Source organism: Ustilaginoidea virens, chromosome 4 (genome assembly GCF_000687475.1).
Source record: "Ustilaginoidea virens chromosome 4, complete sequence".
Lineage (NCBI taxonomy): Eukaryota > Fungi > Ascomycota > Sordariomycetes > Hypocreales > Clavicipitaceae > Ustilaginoidea > Ustilaginoidea virens.
Window position 1 is genome coordinate 1244376 of NC_057319.1, and position 16556 is coordinate 1260931.

Below are 16556 nucleotides of genomic sequence, written 5' to 3' on the forward strand. Positions count from 1 at the left end.
TCATTGCAACTCTACTCCGTAGTCTGAGCACTCCCTCGCTAGCGCCTGCGTCAAATGCCACGTCCGAGTCCATGAATCAGCCTGCCATGCCGAATCAAAACGAGAACCCGTCCGCACCACCTGTCAATGACGACATTTCCGCACAAACATCCGATAGACGACCCGACGTCGGACGAAATGTGGGCAAGGAAGCCCGGGCGCTTGCTCCCGATCTACTCCGCGGCCTGCTCATGATGATCATGGCCCTGGATCACGCAGCGCTGGGCCTGCACACGTGGCAGCATGGAACGGGGCGAGTGCAAGAAGCGGACGGCCAAGTTGTCAGGAGCTGGAACTTTACGACGGCCTACGTGGTGCGGACCCTGACGCATTTATGCGCGCCGGGGTTCACGTTCCTGCTCGGCATGGGGGTAGTCTACCTCGGTCGATCGCGGACCAGGCTCGGTTGGGGACCAAAGCGACTGGCCCGCTACTTTGTCGTCAGGTGCCTGGTTTTGACCCTGGTAACGGTTGTGTTTGGGCTGGTGATTACAAGAGGAACGATATGGTTCCTGAACATCGTCTTGTTCGCCCTCGCGGTGGACTACCTGTTTGCCGGATTGCTTTGGCTTGCACTTGACAAGACGGAGGAATTGCTCTCTCGGAGCATCGCCAGATGGACAAAGGGCAGGATTGACGACGCATCACCCGACAGCGACGAACAAGGCATCACCCAGCCCCTGCTTCCCGAGACGGAAGCAGCTCGCGACGCGCAGACGGCCTCGTACCATGAGTGCATGTCGTGGAGTCTCGGCAACGCTCTGCTCCTGGTCCTCGCCCTCGTCGCCATTTTCTGGAACATCTGGCTCAGCGAGCACGGTGGAGTCTGCAAGCAGGCGCCTGCAGCAGCAGCCCAAACCACGAGTCCCTCCAACCCCTTTCTGAGAGTCTGGTTCTGGGTCATGATGGAGCCTGGGTCGCGCGTCATCAGCGGCTTCCCCCCAATGGCCTGGCTCTCCTTCGCCCTCCTCGGCGTCTTGTACGCTCGCATCATGACGGCCCGGCCCTGGACGCGCCGCGTTCGAACGCTAGGCCACGTCTGCGCAGCCATGCTCTTCCTGACGCTGTTCGTTGTCACGCGTCTGGCGCGCTTCGGCAACCTTTCCGAGGGGTGTCTGCAGACGCCTGACCAGGAAGCCCGCCCCGCGCTGAACCCGTACCTTGCCTCGGCCAAGTCCTTCTTCTACCTCGTCAAGTACCCTCCGGACGTGGCGTTTTTCGCCCTCACCATGGCGGGAAATCTCGTCTTGCTGGCCGTCTTCACCGCGCTCCCGCCGGTAGTGTGCGGAAGACTCACCATGTTGCTGGACTTTGGGACGAGCGCCCTGTTCTTTTACATGGCGCACATGGTGGCGCTGTTTGCGCTCGGCGACGTGGCTGTTGCCTGGTTCGGCCGCGAAACAGGCGTGCCGGGCCCGATGGATCCGGAGGACACAAAGGGGATTGATGATTTGCGGGTGTATTTTGTCTTTTGGGCGGCTGTGATGCTGGTGCTGTGGCCGGTGTGCAGGGCCTATGGTCGGTTCAAGAGCTCCAAGGGGCCCGACTCGGTATGGAGGTTCTTTTAGCGGCAAGAGTAGAGCAGGGGGTGTAGATGGAAAGGAGATTTACTTTGCATCATGCGACACGGGCCAAGGTTGGATAGCTCTCTGCCTTTTGGAATGCGCGGTTATCATGGTGTAGATAGATGATGGCGATGACAAAGTGCAACGACCTCGGCGGCAAACCGGCGGCAAACCGTCGGCAAAGGAATGACTTGAGCGTCTGCACAGGCGCAAAGTAGCCAGAGGATATAGCAGAGCGTAGCTCAGCAACTGTCACATACGACCACAGCCGCCTGAGAATTCTGGATCCCGTCCGATCTCCGATAGAAAAACAGGCGAGCGCCGGATTAGTAGTTGGGTCGGTGACGACCAGCGAATACCTGGTGTTGTATGTTTTTTTTTTTCTCAAGTGGTCAAAGATGAGTCACGGCGGCCTGTGGACGGATAGGTACCTCAGGCAAGTGCATAGAGTCCGCTCCTACCCGGGAGTGTCGTGGCGTGAGGCTCCGGCCTCGCTTGCTTGGGGTGCTGAGTGACCTCTGATGACGACGAGCAGCCCTTCCTGGAACAGGTACCTCTTAGTTTCTCCACAATAACTCCGTAGTCGCCCCAACCCGGCCGTCATCCGTCTTCCGTGGAGATTCACGTAGCCTCCCTCAGCAATCCGACGTTCAACGTCTTGGGCGATGACTCTTCGCTCGACTTGGACCAAGTAGCCCACGCCTGTCGTTTTCTTCCAGCCGTCAAGCCAGCATTTGCACAATCCATCTCCCACAATGACAATTTCCTGCCGGTCAATGACACTGAAGAGGATCATCTTGTTGCTGCACATGAGCAAAAGCTACCGGAACTCGCCGCCGCATCAGCCTTGACTGTTCTTCCGCCCGCTCTGGCAGCTTGGCGAATGGCTTCGATATTCACGTACGATCCTGACCCGCCGCGGGTCTCCTCGCCGTGGCTGGCGCCAGATGACCCTGCGGAACTGGGCAAAATCTCCCGCGACTCCGGCAGCCCAGCCTCGTCATTGTCGCAGTACCGTCTCACGAAGCTGCAAGCGGAGCCGCAGGAAGGGCCGACAGAATACAAGCTTCACCTCCTCCTGAGGCCGAGGAGAGCCTACACATCCATGAGCACGGTTGAGCAGCGTCGCGCGTCTCTGCAGCCAGCCACCGGCTCGCACAACGCGAAGCTGCCGGCATTAAACTCCCCTGCTGCATCCCATCAGTCCCGCCAAGAGAGACTGAAGCACCTCACGACCCAGCTCTTGTGGCGCCTGCAGCAGTCCTCTCCGTACCATGCGACCAGCTCCAAGGAGTCGGCCGTTGTCAAGCTTGCGCAAGACAGCATCGACCCTAACTCGCCGGTCAAGTTGGAGCCTCTGGTTCCCGGGCTGGAAGAATCGAGAGGCGCTCTGTACGAGATAGGGGTATCTGACGACGGCACTTTGATCGGCTTGACAAAAGACGAGATGAGTGAGAGCCTGGCCACCCTGCGCGCAATGGCAGCAAGCCTTGGCTGCCTTGTCGATGTGGTCCGTATGGTGGTCGTGGGTGACTGCGAATGGGAGGAGTCCGCGGACGCTCCAGGTGATGCCGATCGAGCCGTGCCCCTCGTTCCGAGCAAAGGGGAGCTGTGGGTAGCCGAAGCGCTCGTCACGCCCAGTCTTGGAATACAGCAGGAGCCCAGCACGGGGGAGGTTGGGCAGAGATCAGCAGGGGCGGCTTGGCACACGCCAACCTCGGCCGAAGCAGTTGCCTTGCCCAGCAGGGGAAGCTCGGCTACCCCTCAGCTCAGGATAACACTGACTGGCCCTACCACGTCGGGCAAATCAAGCCTGTTGGGGACTCTCTCTACCGGAACGCTGGATAACGGGCGGGGCAAAAGCCGCCTGAGCCTGCTCAAGCATCGCCATGAAATGGTGTCGGGCGTCACGAGCTCAATCGCCCAGGAGCTGATAGGTTATCGCGACGACGCGATCCTCAACTTCGCGCAAGGAAACATAGAATCGTGGGTCGACATTCACGACCGCGCCGAAAACGGCAGGCTTGTCTTCCTCTCCGATTCGGGGGGACACCCGCGGTATCGACGCACCGTGTTGCGGGGACTCATGAACTGGGCTCCTCACTGGAGCATTCTTTGCATTGCGGGAGACGCGGCAGAGACCGTCGCCGTGGCGGGCAGTGATTTCACCGGTCCGCCGGGGAGAGATGCCCTGGGAGGTGCTGCTGCCGGGATTGATCTTGTCCGGGCGCACCTGAACCTGGTGCTGAAGCTGGAGGTGCCCATGGCCATTGTAATCACCAAGCTAGATCTTGCCTCGAGGCACAGCCTGCAAAAGACCATGGTGAAAGTGTTGGCTGCCGTCAAGGACGCAGGCCGCGTACCCAAGATCCTGCAGCCTGATCAAGTGCAGCATGCTGATTTGCGACGGATCCCCCCCGCGGACCTTTCCAAAGCGGACTCGTTCGTGGAAACCTTGTCACGGAGCGGCAGCTCGACGTCGCATGTTCCCATCGTCCTCACCAGCGCCGTCAAAGGCACCGGCATTGGTCTGCTGCACGCGCTTCTCGCCAAGCTGCCCCTTCCGCCGCCGCCGACGTCGCGAGACTACGTAGGGATGGCCTTGAACCCCGAGCAGCCGAGAAGCCTGTTCCACGTCGACGACACGTTCAGCCTGCCAAGCTCGTACTGCGCCATGGCAACCGGCCCCCGCGGTCCTGCGGACAGGGGAGTCGTGGTTTCCGGCCACGTCCGTTTCGGAAGCCTCTCGGTGGGAGACGGCATCGTGGTCGGGCCGTTCCAGCCGGAAGACGACGAGTCCCGAGGGGCGAGGATGGCCGTGGCGGATAGGCCGTCGCCGGGCGGGTACGGCCTGTCCATCTCGCACCCTTCGTCGTCCGAGCTGACCCGAATGCTCGCCAACGCTTGCGTGCCGGCGTCCACGGTCCCGGGAGAGTGGCACAGTGCGCAAATCGTCAGCATCCGCAACCTGCGACTAGCCGTGCGCACGCTCGAAGCCGGCCAGGCTGGGTCCGTCGGCATCGCCTTTGGAGCGTCCGCCGACGGTGGCGCCGGTTCCGTCTCGGCGGAAAACCTCCGGGTGCGGCGCGGCATGGTCCTGGCCATACCCTCGAGCCACATGCTGGACACGCGGCTGTCTCTCCAAGCCGCCAGCGGGTTTACCGCCGTGTTTCACGACCCAGCCATGCAGTCTCTCGCCGCGGGGTCGTTTGTGAACGTTTACGTGGCGAGCGTACGAGCTTCCGCTCGAATCCTGCGCATCCTCGGCCATCGACCAGGCCCAGACGCGACGGCCGGCGCAAACGACGTGGAGGATGTCTTGGGCCTCGGCGCCGATGTCGACAATGTGGAATCCAGCGGCGAAGACGCCGGGGAGTGGCTGGGCGAGGTGACGCTAGAACTGCTGCATAACAGAGAGTGGATTGAGATGGGGTCCAAGGTGATGATGCTGGAAGGCGGCAGTCAGGATCGATCGGGGCTAGAGGGCTACGTGGGTAAAGTGATTGAAATTGTCGAATGACGGTCGAGCTAGACGAGTATTTAGGATGCGCCATGTTTTTTCTTCTTCCTTAACTTTTTTTTTTATTTTTGTCCCTCTTTCGGCTTGTCTTGGCTTTTCTTCCTCGACGTCTCTTCGTCTATGGGAGTCGGCCAAGAAACGCAGACGTTTGGTGCCATGGGCCCCGGCCCCGGCCCCTTTGAATAGGCCATATCGTGAATCCCCTACTACGCCATTTTCGTTACCGTCAAACACGGTGCTCGCCTGCTTCTTCAGGCCCGCACCAGGCCGTAAAAGAGCGTCCACGTCAGGATGAAACCCGACAGGCCGTTGAATATGCCCCCGGTCCAGAGCTCGAAGCTGCCGGTAAAGTATCTGCCTGCGCTGAGCAGCGGCCGGCCCTCCGCCAGCGACCCTGGCGCGACTTTGAAGCCGTAGAACAGCAAGGCGGCGAGGATGGACGATGCGATGTAGAAGAGGAACCCGTGGTACGATTCGAGACCGAGCGTGCCGGCGGTGACGCCGAACAAGGACGCAGTGAGGCTCTGCAGATTCGACAAGACCTGCAGGGAGGGCACAGTTCAGCGCAGCACGTTGGGAGGGAGCCCGCTGAACGCTGCGCAAAGCGCCGGACGCGCGAGGCGGCAGCAGCGGGCGTGGAGCGTGCTCGTACCTTTGTGTTGTGGACAATCGAGTCTGGGACAAGCGGGTGGATCTGGTATTCTCGTTCCGAAGGCATGGTGTGTTGTTGCCGCCTGCTCTCGGGTGGGCGTAGGTGGGAGGGTTTCCAATCCGAGTTTCGTATGTTCTTTTTTTACTTTTTTCCTTTCCTTCTTTCTTTCTTTCTGTCTTTCCTTCTTCCGCGCCCGCTCTTCGGAGATGATGAGTGTCGAGGGCAACGGGGGGGGAAGTGAAGCCAGCAAGCAATTCTGAATGCTGGCTGAATCGTCCGTCAACGGAAGCTTGGGTGGATGTGGATGATGTGGATGACGACTGGAGTCACTGGACGATGCGAGCTATGTAGCCAAAGTCCCACCCCGGACCGACTGGTTCCGTTCCTGCCGTCGGCTCTCGTTCTTCCCCCATCCCACTACTCCGTTCACTCGCTGCCCCTCCCCCCCCGCCCCACCTCACCTCCATCCAAGTCGCGGGCGGCCGCTGCGGGCGTTTCACAAAGCAAGCAGATAGACTCAACTCGACTCGCCCCCCCCCCCCCCCCGGAACAATGGAAAACTCTTTCGAGCCGTTGAAGAACGATCTTCTGCTCCGTGCCGCACGGGGTACACACCCCCCCCCTCCCCAAGGACACACACCGCATTCACCGGTTCAGAGCAAACGACTGACGACCAAATGCCTAGGCCAAGTTGTCGAACGCCCGCCCATGTGGGTGATGCGTCAGGGTAAGGGGCAATGCTTCCCAATCGCCCAACCCGCGACAAACCCCGTTGCCGTTCGTCGCTGAAATACCCGGGCCGTGCCTTAGCGGGACGCTACCTCCCCGAGTACCACGAGGCCAAGGGATCCCGCGACTTCTTCGAGTGCTGCCGCGACCCCGAGGTGGCGTCGGCCCTGACGCTCCAGCCCGTCGAGCGCTTCGACGGCCTGCTCGACGCCGCCATCATCTTCTCCGACATCCTGGTCATCCCGCAGGCCATGGGCATGCAGGTCGAAATGGTGGACAAGAAGGGCCCGCACTTTCCCCGGCCGCTCGACGCCCCGACCGACGGCCAGTATGAGCGCGTCCTCGAGCGGCCCGTCGACGTGCAGCGCGAGCTGGCGTACGTGTACGACGCCGTCGCGCTGACGAGGAAGAAGCTGGCCGGGAGGGTGCCGCTGATTGGCTTCTGCGGCGCGCCCTGGACCCTGTTCTGCTACATGGTCGAGGGGGGCGGCACCAAGCTGTTCGCCAGGAGCAAGACGTGGCTGTACAGGCATCCCCGGGAGACCAAGGCTCTTCTGGCCAAGATTGCCGACATTTGCGTCCAACACCTGGCTCTGCAGGTCAAGGCCGGCGCGCAGGTATGATATTGCTGTGGCCTCTTTCCCTCTGCCTGCAAAGCGCGGCGCCTTCTTGGCGCCGCCTCTGCCCATCCGTACCCGTTCCTAGTTGACCATGCCTTTGCGGTCGCTGCTGCTGCTGCGGCTGCTGTTTTTTTTTTTTTTTTTTTCTCCCCAGATGGTCATGGTCTTCGACTCCTGGGCGGGCGAGCTGGGCCCGTCGTCGTTCCGCGAGTTTTCCGAACCGTATCTGTCGCGCATCGCCGAAAAGCTCCCCGAAACACTCGACGCCATGGGGCTGGACCGTGTTCCCATGACCGTGTTCCCCAAGGGCGCATGGTACGCGCTGGACTCGGTCTGCGACCTTGGCTACGACGTCGTGGGCATGGACTGGCTGCAGGATCCTGCCGAGGCCGTGAGGATCCGAGGCTCGCGCAAGGTCGTGTTCCAGGGAAACGCCGATCCCGGCGTCCTGTACGGAACCAAGGAAGCCATCACGTCGGCGGTGGAGCAAATGGTCAAGGGCTTCTGGGTCGGCAAAAAGGGCTGGATCGCAAACCTGGGGCACGGTACGTTGGTTTGACTCTGGGGGCGTTCCGGGCTCGGAAAGGGCAGCTTGTTGGGCTAACCGTGCGACGCATTCGGCTCCGCAGGCATCACGCCAGGGGTTGACCCGGACAACCTGAGGCACTTTTTCGAGGAAATACACCGATTGACGGCGGATGAAAAATGAGCCGGTCAACCGGGCCTGCCGCTCTCCGTCGTATCCACGATTTCGGGGAGGGGAAAGGGAAGAGAGGTAAAGAAAAGGAAAGGAAGGGAAAGGAAAGGAAAGGAAAGGAAAGGAAAGGAGCAGTGGTTAGCTCGGGTCATTCGGGTCATGCGGCGCTCATCAGCTCTACCACGCAAAGGCAGGCATCTAGACGGATGCGTCAAACAGCAGCGCCCAAGCATAGCATAGCAAAGCATCCATGTACACGGGCTCTGAATCTGGCAAAAAGAAATGAAACCCTGATCCTCAACGCCGCCCACTCAACCCGCGCCGGCACGCCGCCGGCCGCCGGCCGCCGACCGCCTAGCTCCATGCAACTTTATATCCGGAACGTGATCGCCACCCCATCGTACGTAAAACCCACCCCAGCTCGGAAGAAGAAAAAAAACACAAACGACATGCCCCGAGAGGGGCCAAGGCGGAGAAACCGCACTCCCCGTATCACCACTCGTTCACGACTTTTTACCAAACAGCCAGCTCTTGTGCTTGGCGGCAGCACCAGCACCAGCACCAGCACCAGCACCAGCAGCACCAGCGGGATCCGACTCTGGGCCCGCGCCGTCATCCGCAACAGCTTCCTCCCTGCTAGCCTTGCCCGCCAGCTCGGCCGATTCCTCGTCCCCCCGAAACACATTGCCCGCCCCCCCACGACCGCCGTGCTGCACGCCGCCGCTGTACCGTCTCGGGACCCTGCGAACAAGAGACGGGCCGGGCCGGGGCCAGGCCGTCTCTGCGAGTCAGGAACCGCGCAACGAGGGCGAGGCACGAAAAAAAAAAAAAAAAAAAACAAAAACAAAAACACGGCCGCACGGCCGCTTGGGATCGGACTTACGCTCCCACGTCCTGGCGCAGGCGGGTCTCGTCGGGGTCGTCGTTCCTGGCCATGTTTCCCGTGCCGCCGCGGCCGGTGGTGACGACGGGCGTCTTCAGCACCGGCGTTTCGAGGTCCGACGGGTTGAGCTTGGGCGACTGGGACGCAGAGGCCATGTTCCCTGCGCCGCCTCGGCCGTGGGATGACAGCGGCGCGGGCGCTGTCGGGCTGCTTGTTTCGTTCCTGAGGGCCATGATCGCGGGGGTGTTTTGGGTTGGTGATGTCGCGGGCGGACAAAAGGTTGACTCCACGACTTGTGAACTCCGCAATCGGACCAGGGGGGGGTTTGTGTGAGAGGACAAGGAAGTCGAAACAAGTGAGGGTCGGAAAATAGGTAGATGACGAACGGGCCAGGGGGGGGCAACCTTGCATTGCAGCCTTGCATGGTAGCCGCAGCAGGTGATGACCGTACGTGAGCAGCAAGTCTAGCCGCTTTGGTGTCACGTGATGGCAGCCCACACTTGCTATATCTAGGTATTTAACCTTCGCTCTATAGAACCTTGGGTAGTGTATACAGTCCAAGCCTTTCACATTCCACTTTACGCATCGTGCGCTCACATTTTGGTCGTCGATTCGGTGGACCGGGCTGGATGCCTCCCATATCGCCATATCGATGGGTCATCTCGGTACCGGTACCTCCTAGGTATGGAGCACCTCTTGCGCTGCCCATCCCTAGCATCCCACGTCAGTCAGCATCATCATCGGCATCACACGTCCTACATCCAGAATTTTCGCAGCACATTAGACGGTTGGCAATGCAATACCTGGTATCAAAATAAAATACGCTGCAAATCTGTCAAGTTGCCGTCCAGACGATGCAGCCGCATCTGAATCTGGTTGCACATGAGCCCTTGCCTGAATGAGTCGTACACGCGATAAGCCCATGAGCAACGGAGACTGCTCCCAGACGAAACCAACTGCTACCTGCGACAACCATCACCACTTACTGGAGCGCTACTTGGAACGGATAACACATATATCAGAGGCAGCGTATACGTTCTGTAAGCAGATCATCCCCCTAAACGGGATGGTTTCTTTTTTTCTTGGGCCTAGTCTGAGTCCTAGCATACGCCGTGCACCACGCCACGTGATTTGCAGCGCTCGTGACTGCTTGTTCGCCCGCTCGCTTTGCGAAATGTTGCCAGTGCTTTCCTCTCATTCAATCAAACCACCGGGCTTCCAACGTAGTTGTCGCAGGTACTATTGCTCCTGCTCGGTACCATGGGCCCTCACGAAGACGGGGGGGTTAAGCATTTCTACTGCTGATGCCTCAACACATCGTGCGTGGTTGGTCGTGCCAGAGTTTGTGTTCGGACGCTTTGATCGGGGGCAGGGGGGGAAAAGGGGCAACAGAAAAGAGAGAGAGAGACACACACACACAGAAAAAGAAGAGGCTTGCATCAAAAGGCAGCGGTAAATTTCAATCCCCATAATCGTCGTCATCGCCAACCTTGACGTTTGCATCCTTTCGAATTGGAATCTTAATGCCTTGGGTGGCAAATGTCTTGCTGAGTGGTGTGCTCTCGCACACGCCGGGGAACTTCTTGGCTGAGTAGACGTTGAAGATTTCGCTGAAGCAACATGCCAGAATGGGAGCTCTGCTCTTGTTGACTTTTGGAGCTGATCCGTCGCGCGGTGCTCCATCAGGCTGTCCAACATTCACAAACGAGAATCTCAGTCTGCGAGTTTTTGGTCAAATTTTGAGCCTCGACGACAAGGATGCGCATGCGCAGGGTTTACGTACCGAAAGGGACCCTCAGTACGTACACTGAGGTCCTGAAGAACAAACCAGATGCCGATGCGATCTTCTGTATCGCTGAGTCGGAAAGCACTGGCTGCCAAGCTCCCGATCAGATTCCTCGTGAACATGCCCTGGGGCTGTCCGCCCACCATAGACATTCTACCCAAGGAGTTGTGGTCCTGAACATATCCGGTTGAGCCGGAAGAACCGCTTCTCCCATACGTTGTAGCATTTGCGTGCGATGGTAGAGCACTCATAGCCCCATCTGCCTGATACGGCTGGTGTTGGGGGTAGTATTGCTGCGGTGGGCCATAAGAGCCATTGCGGGGGTAGGGGGATGCTGTTGAAGAGGGAGGGCTTGATTAGACATGATCTCATTGCATTGCGGTAAACGAATTCAGGGTTTGGGATCAAGACCGCGTTCTACCGTACTTTGCGCAAAGCTGGCCTGCATCTGGTATTCTTGGACGTAGCATACTCCATGAGTTGGATTGTATGTTGAATCACGGCTGGGTGAAGCGATGCTTTGATTGCAGGGGACCATGGCAGTATCCCCGCCGTTCAAAGTCGTATAGGGATGAGGCGTCGATGCTGACGGGCTACCAGCAGAAGAGCGAACTAGATTGACCTCTTTCGACCCGTCCTCGCTCCAAAGGTCGACATTGAGGACAAACATGGAATGATCAATATCGCTGCAGAGCATTAGCTTCTGAAAATCTTCAGCTGATAAAGCGGAGACAAGAGCCACACGGCTAAATGGATGGCTTCGAGCGTACTTGCAATCTATTTCTCTTCCTGTGGCAACGTCCGTGATGATGAGTCGAACGCAGGGTGGCGGAGTAATGGGTCGACGATCCTACGGAAGACATTAGGGCGAGCATGGATGTGCTCCCCACGAGCTGAATGACGTACCTTGTCTCCAAAGCCACACATACGAGCTCGTTTTGGTTGCTGCACAACATCGAGGCTGGGATCATGTCAGGTTTTCTCACGAGCTAGCTTGGTAAGAAGAGGGGAGTGAGGGCGGGGGGAAAAAAAAGAAAGAAAGGGAGAAAGAAGGAAAGAAAGTCCACGTTTTTGCTACTCACTGGTACTGGCGGCCAGAAACCTCGTCTATCTTTGAAAAAGGTGCCAGAAGCTGTGCCTGGTTCCCGACCGGCTTCCCCGAGTTGGCGGATGCCAGACTGCCAGGGGAATCCGACGATGCTTCGTCGAGCCTAGACAGGTGCGCCGACGACGGCGGCATTTGTGGTGCGGGTAGATGGTGTTGGAGGTGCGAGACATGATACTGACTCGTAGGAAGAGACGATGGGTTGGGACGTGCGTTTGGATGGTGCTGGATTTGCGAAAGGCTGGCTTGTCTGGCGTGGTGCGAGTGGTGAGCGTGAGCGTCAGCATGTGTTGGGGATGGGTGTTGTTGTATTTGGTGATGATGCTGCTGCTGATGATGATGCTGCTGCTGATGATGCTGCTGCTGCTGATGCTGATGCGGCTGCTGATGCGGCTGCGGATGCGGCTGCTGCAGCCTTGGCTGTTGATTCTGGAGGTGGTTGTGACTGTACGCATATAGCGAGCTCGTCGGGTGTGAAGGCGTGGTTGAGCCCGGCGGTGAGAAGGCAGCCGCTTCAGACTGGGGGAGCTGCTGAGCCGTCTCCGCGGAGGCAGGGTACGTCGAACTCATGGCCGCCGAGATGGCAGGCAGTCCAATCATTGATCAAGGGTCGTCCCAGGACCGAGCTGTTCTCAAAGGAAAGGAAGCACTAATAAGAAGAGTCTGGTCTGGTTGCCCGGGAACATGGAGAAGTCGCCAGCCAAACCAGTTGCCGCGGGGTTCAATGTCTGCTTACGGTTTGATCGATCCGTCCGACGCCGTCTGCAACTGCGACTGGGGTGGGGCTTGGCGATGTTGCATGGCACGGGCCAAGCGCCAAACCACATGCACCGATCCGACAAGGCTTGCTGGGCAGGTGTCGGGGAACCTGCTGCCTCACCGTGCCAGGTGGAAGGTAGCAGGTACCGGGCAAGACCGTCTGGTAAATTTTACCAGGTGGTACCTACCTACCTACCTCTTCTTACCAGGAGGTAGGTAATGCAAGACGGGCCGCAATCGTGAACACGGCATCACAGATGTTTCCAATGGATAAAATCAGCAGCGAGGACATCATGGCCAAAACTGTGCAGACCCTCAGAGTGCAGCATCTTCCCGGTACCAAGTTAAGTTCTTGATGCATACCACCGTGTGAATCCGGGCATCTGCAGAACTTTGTCAGTTTGGGCACCCAAGGTACCTGGTAGGAGCCTAGGAGGTATCCGGCACATGATGCGTCTGGCTATCAGGCAGGTACCGGGTACTTGAACCCTTACTTCCAGTCAGCTGCGAGACTGAACGCGGCTCTAATACCTAGGTGGGTAGGTAAAAAAGGTAAGCTGCCATTTCTGATTTCGCACCGGCATGCACACGGCTCCCTGATGCCAGGGGCTGAACTTTGAAGCAAGCCAACTAACTCGTTCGCCCGACGAATAGTAGACGCGGACCCTGATCCTCCTTTCCGCTTTTGCAAGTTAGTGGTCAAAGACGGATGCCTACGGCGGACTATACTGGAGTCGGCGACAGCCCTAATGACTAATGTTCGCTCTACTCCGTACATAACCCCTTATACCCATTCGAATCGCTGCGTGGTAATTGGTCATTAGCAAATATGCCCCATTATGCAAACAACAACGCAATGCAACTAAGCCACCTACCTAGGTAGGTGGCTTAGTAGTATTTCTTTGGAGGCGGCAAAACTACACTTTCGTACCGGCAGGGGCTGAATTGACCAATTAAACAATCAGATCTAGAACTTACTTCCATCCACATAGCAATTTCCTAAGGAGACGGAGGTGTATAGCTGCGATTCAGCTTCTTTTAGGCGCTGAGATGGAATGGTGGGGTTGGCTGCTTACCTGGGTAGGTACGTACCTAGTTGGGCTGGTTCAATTGATTCCAGTCATCCCCGAGTTCGGAGCGCTACCCTTACGGATAGAATATTGACCCCTCTGAAAAAAAAAAAAAAAAAAAAAAGACATAAAAAAGAAGGAAAAAATGAAGAGGCCGGGCAAGACAGCAAGAAATCCCCCCTCCCTGTCCCGTCACATCCGACATAAGCAACCTCTCCTTACCAAGTATACAAAACTGAATTGTCAGAGACGTCTTCTGCTCCCTCCGCATACCGTCAAACCAACCCTCGCGTTGGAGCCATGGATCTGGTGAACCAGTCAGTGGAAAAGCCCAAGTTGACCTTTTTGATGGCATCGCACCCCTTCGCTCCGCCTCCGCCTCCGCCTCCGCCTCCGCCTGCCAGACGAAAATCCTAGCCCACTCGCGATCCCCAGCCCTACCGCCCGCCCATGGCGCCTGCTGACCGTTTGCATCATCCCACAGCCTCGAGGGCCGCCTGTTGTTCGCCGTACCCAAGAGTGAGTGGGAACCATTTGACCCTTCTCTCCGCGCGCGCCCGCCCCCTGCCCCTGCGCTGCCCGAAACCCCCGTCCGGCATTTCCCCGTCGCCGCGCGCTCGCTAATCCATCCGGGCAGAGGGACGGCTCAACCAAGCCGCCTTGGACCTCCTCGAAGGCGCCGATATCCAGTTCCGTCGCGAGAACCGGCTCGACATAGCCCTGGTCAAGAACTTGCCCATTGCGCTCATATTCCTGCCGGCGGCCGACATCCCGACCTTTGTGGGCCAGGGGCGCGTCGATCTGGGCATCACGGGCTGGGATCAAGTCAGGGAGCACGATGCCTCTGCACGCTGCGCCTCCGGCCTCGGCGACGCCGCCCAGGGCTGCGACATGGTCATGAGCCTGGAGTTTGGCGCCTGCAAGCTCCAGGTGCAGGTTCCCGAGAAGGGCGACTACGCCACCGGCCGGGATCTCGTGGGCAAAACCATCGGCACCAGCTTCGTCAACCTGACCGCCGAGTACTTTGCCAGACTGGAAGCGGGCGTCGGCACGACCAGCAGCACTGCCGCCACGTCGACGCGCGACCTGCAAACGAAAATCGTCGAGCTGAGCGGCAGCGTCGAGGCGGCTTGCGCGCTGGGCGTGGCTGATGGAATCGTCGATCTTGTCGGTACGCGTCCAACTTTTGCATGAAAAAAAAAAAAAAAAAAAAAAAAAAAAAAAAAAAAAAAGAAATCTTGTTCTTCGCCGCCTTTGCATTTCCCGAATCCTTGTCGGATTCCCCGAGAGCTTGCTTCCCTTTTGCCCCATGGGCCAATGCTGACAAAAGGGGTGTGCAGAATCCGGAGAGACGATGCGGGCAGCTGGTCTGAAAGCAATCGACACCGTGGTCCAGTCTACCGCTGTGCTGGTCCAGTCCAGGTCCTCCACCAATACCGACATGGTCGATCTGATTGCCTCGAGAATCCGCGGAGTCATTACCGCCCAGAGATATGTCCTCTGCCAGTACAACATTGAGAGGACACGGCTCCCGGAAGCCTGCAAGATCACCCCGGGCAAGCGAGCCCCAACCATCACGACCCTGGACTCGGATGGCTGGGTTGCCGTCAGCTCCATGGTCAGAAAGAAGGAGATTGCCTTGGTAATGGACGAGCTGAGCCGAGTTGGCGCGTCCGACATTCTTGTGCTAGATATCCACAATACGCGATGAGGTTTTTTTTTTTGTTTTTTGTTTTTTTTTGTGGCTCTTTTCTCTCGACCGCGGTCCTCCTCGTAGACAACAGTTTCGCCATCCACCCAGTTCAACTCAGCCTGGGGGTTATGTGCCATCTTTCAGTCGCTGCCTTTTGTTTTCATCCACTGCTTTATACTGAGGGGATAACCAATCCACCGCGTGGCTCATCTACGCAACACTGGCGCTCTTTCACGGTGCAGAGGTTTGGTGGCCCTGCATCTGGTATCTGGGTCGGTGTGCTCATCCTCCTGGCCCGTCCCATGCTGGACGCGGCAACAAGAGGTGACCGTCGTTGTCGCCGGTTCGTGTGGCTGGCAGCATCAGCTGTGGTGACTCAGATGCAGCAAGCAGTCTTGGGGATCCTTTCATTCGATGAGCGAACCGCACCGCTCCGCGCAAGGGGTTGCTCGAACACGCGCTCTCTCTTTCTTCTCCGATAGCAAACGCACCAGGATGGGGATCTAACTTCCCATCCAGCAGCCGTGGCCTTTTTTTCGCCTTGGCGCCTAAAGCCCCGGCTCTCGTTGAATACAGAGACCAAGTTTCAAAAGTCTGCCCTACCCGTCTCCGAGTTGGTCACAATGCTCTCCACCTTGCAAGGCGCGCGACGAGGAGGTCGTGGCGGGAAGCGAACGTCACGCCGCGCATGCACACATGCTCTACCCGGCTCACGCACCCAGAGGCCGACTCCCACCACGTAGAAAGCACAAGTGAATCGACACGTAAATCCAAGCTTGTCGGCATCATGTGCCCCCCCCCCCCCCCCCCCCCCCCCGAGTCCTTTGTTTCGAAGCCCCCTGGGCCATCTGACCCCCTTTGACTCGATCGAGGCTCTACCGCCACCCCCTGGCCCTTTCGAGTCTGAAACCTGCCCTGCTTACAAACCTTCTTGTGCTCCAAAAGGGTGCCGGCCAAGGCGCAACCAAGATGGCATTCCTCAAGATTTCCTGTCGTCCACGGGCGCTCAACATGGTTCCGCCGTCAGCCCGTCACAAACGTCGTCGACTGGGTTCCGCAGGAAAAGGGTTGGCCTCGGAATGCGCCGGCATGAAAACAATCTTCCAGTGTCTTTATGCATTCAGTGGAATTAAATCGCTAGGAGGATTTGCAGGACCTCCTCCCCTCCCCATCTAGTCTATAGTAGCTGTGCGTGATTTTCGTCTCTAATGCATTATTCACCGCGAATGCTGCGTCTTTTGGCCGATCCCGTCGTAACCCCTTGACGCCCTGCATATGTAGATATCTCCAAGAAGTTTTCTATAAATTAGTCTCTGTGCATGCAATACAATGCGCAGTACGTCATTCCATTTCATCACCATTTTCCGCCACAGACGGGTTATCCATCCCCCGATAAAGCTGGATAACGGACTGCAAATAAAAATAAAAGGAAAAAAAA

The 16556-nt window shown here is 58.1% G+C and overlaps 8 protein-coding genes across 8 annotated transcripts; 5 read left to right on the plus strand and 3 right to left on the minus strand.

Annotated features, from left to right (window-relative positions):
* Positions 1-86: 86 nt before the first annotated feature.
* Positions 87-1607, plus strand: UV8b_04871 (uncharacterized protein; the record flags this gene model as incomplete). Its single annotated transcript, XM_043142369.1, has 1 exon — positions 87-1607. The coding sequence occupies one exon, from the start codon at positions 87-89 to the stop codon at positions 1605-1607; it is 1521 nt and encodes a 506-aa protein (XP_042998303.1).
* An 880-nt stretch (positions 1608-2487) lies between these two features.
* Positions 2488-5124, plus strand: UV8b_04872 (uncharacterized protein; the record flags this gene model as incomplete). Its single annotated transcript, XM_043142370.1, has 1 exon — positions 2488-5124. The coding sequence occupies one exon, from the start codon at positions 2488-2490 to the stop codon at positions 5122-5124; it is 2637 nt and encodes an 878-aa protein (XP_042998304.1).
* Positions 5125-5375: 251 nt separating this feature from the next.
* On the minus strand, positions 5376-5842 carry UV8b_04873 (uncharacterized protein; the record flags this gene model as incomplete). Its single annotated transcript, XM_043142371.1, has 2 exons — positions 5376-5666; positions 5777-5842. The coding sequence occupies 2 exons, from the start codon at positions 5840-5842 to the stop codon at positions 5376-5378; spliced, it is 357 nt and encodes a 118-aa protein (XP_042998305.1).
* A 486-nt stretch (positions 5843-6328) lies between these two features.
* On the plus strand, positions 6329-7834 carry UV8b_04874 (uncharacterized protein; the record flags this gene model as incomplete). Its single annotated transcript, XM_043142372.1, has 5 exons — positions 6329-6383; positions 6462-6503; positions 6587-7122; positions 7280-7670; positions 7755-7834. 5 exons carry the CDS (start codon positions 6329-6331, stop codon positions 7832-7834), a joined length of 1104 nt encoding a protein of 367 aa, XP_042998306.1.
* Positions 7835-8325: 491 nt separating this feature from the next.
* UV8b_04875 (uncharacterized protein) lies at positions 8326-8938 on the minus strand (the record flags this gene model as incomplete). Its single annotated transcript, XM_043142373.1, has 2 exons — positions 8326-8563; positions 8706-8938. The coding sequence occupies 2 exons, from the start codon at positions 8936-8938 to the stop codon at positions 8326-8328; spliced, it is 471 nt and encodes a 156-aa protein (XP_042998307.1).
* Positions 8939-10164: 1226 nt separating this feature from the next.
* On the minus strand, positions 10165-11731 carry UV8b_04876 (uncharacterized protein; the record flags this gene model as incomplete). The annotated part of the gene is made up of 5 exons (XM_043142374.1): positions 10165-10423; positions 10489-10825; positions 10918-11208; positions 11382-11452; positions 11574-11731. The coding sequence occupies 5 exons, from the start codon at positions 11729-11731 to the stop codon at positions 10165-10167; spliced, it is 1116 nt and encodes a 371-aa protein (XP_042998308.1).
* A 62-nt stretch (positions 11732-11793) lies between these two features.
* Positions 11794-12249, plus strand: UV8b_04877 (uncharacterized protein; the record flags this gene model as incomplete). The annotated part of the gene is made up of 1 exon (XM_043142375.1): positions 11794-12249. The coding sequence occupies one exon, from the start codon at positions 11794-11796 to the stop codon at positions 12247-12249; it is 456 nt and encodes a 151-aa protein (XP_042998309.1).
* A 1476-nt stretch (positions 12250-13725) lies between these two features.
* Positions 13726-15136, plus strand: UV8b_04878 (uncharacterized protein; the record flags this gene model as incomplete). The annotated part of the gene is made up of 4 exons (XM_043142376.1): positions 13726-13742; positions 13910-13944; positions 14063-14596; positions 14766-15136. The coding sequence occupies 4 exons, from the start codon at positions 13726-13728 to the stop codon at positions 15134-15136; spliced, it is 957 nt and encodes a 318-aa protein (XP_042998310.1).
* Between the last annotated feature and the right edge of the window lie 1420 nt (positions 15137-16556).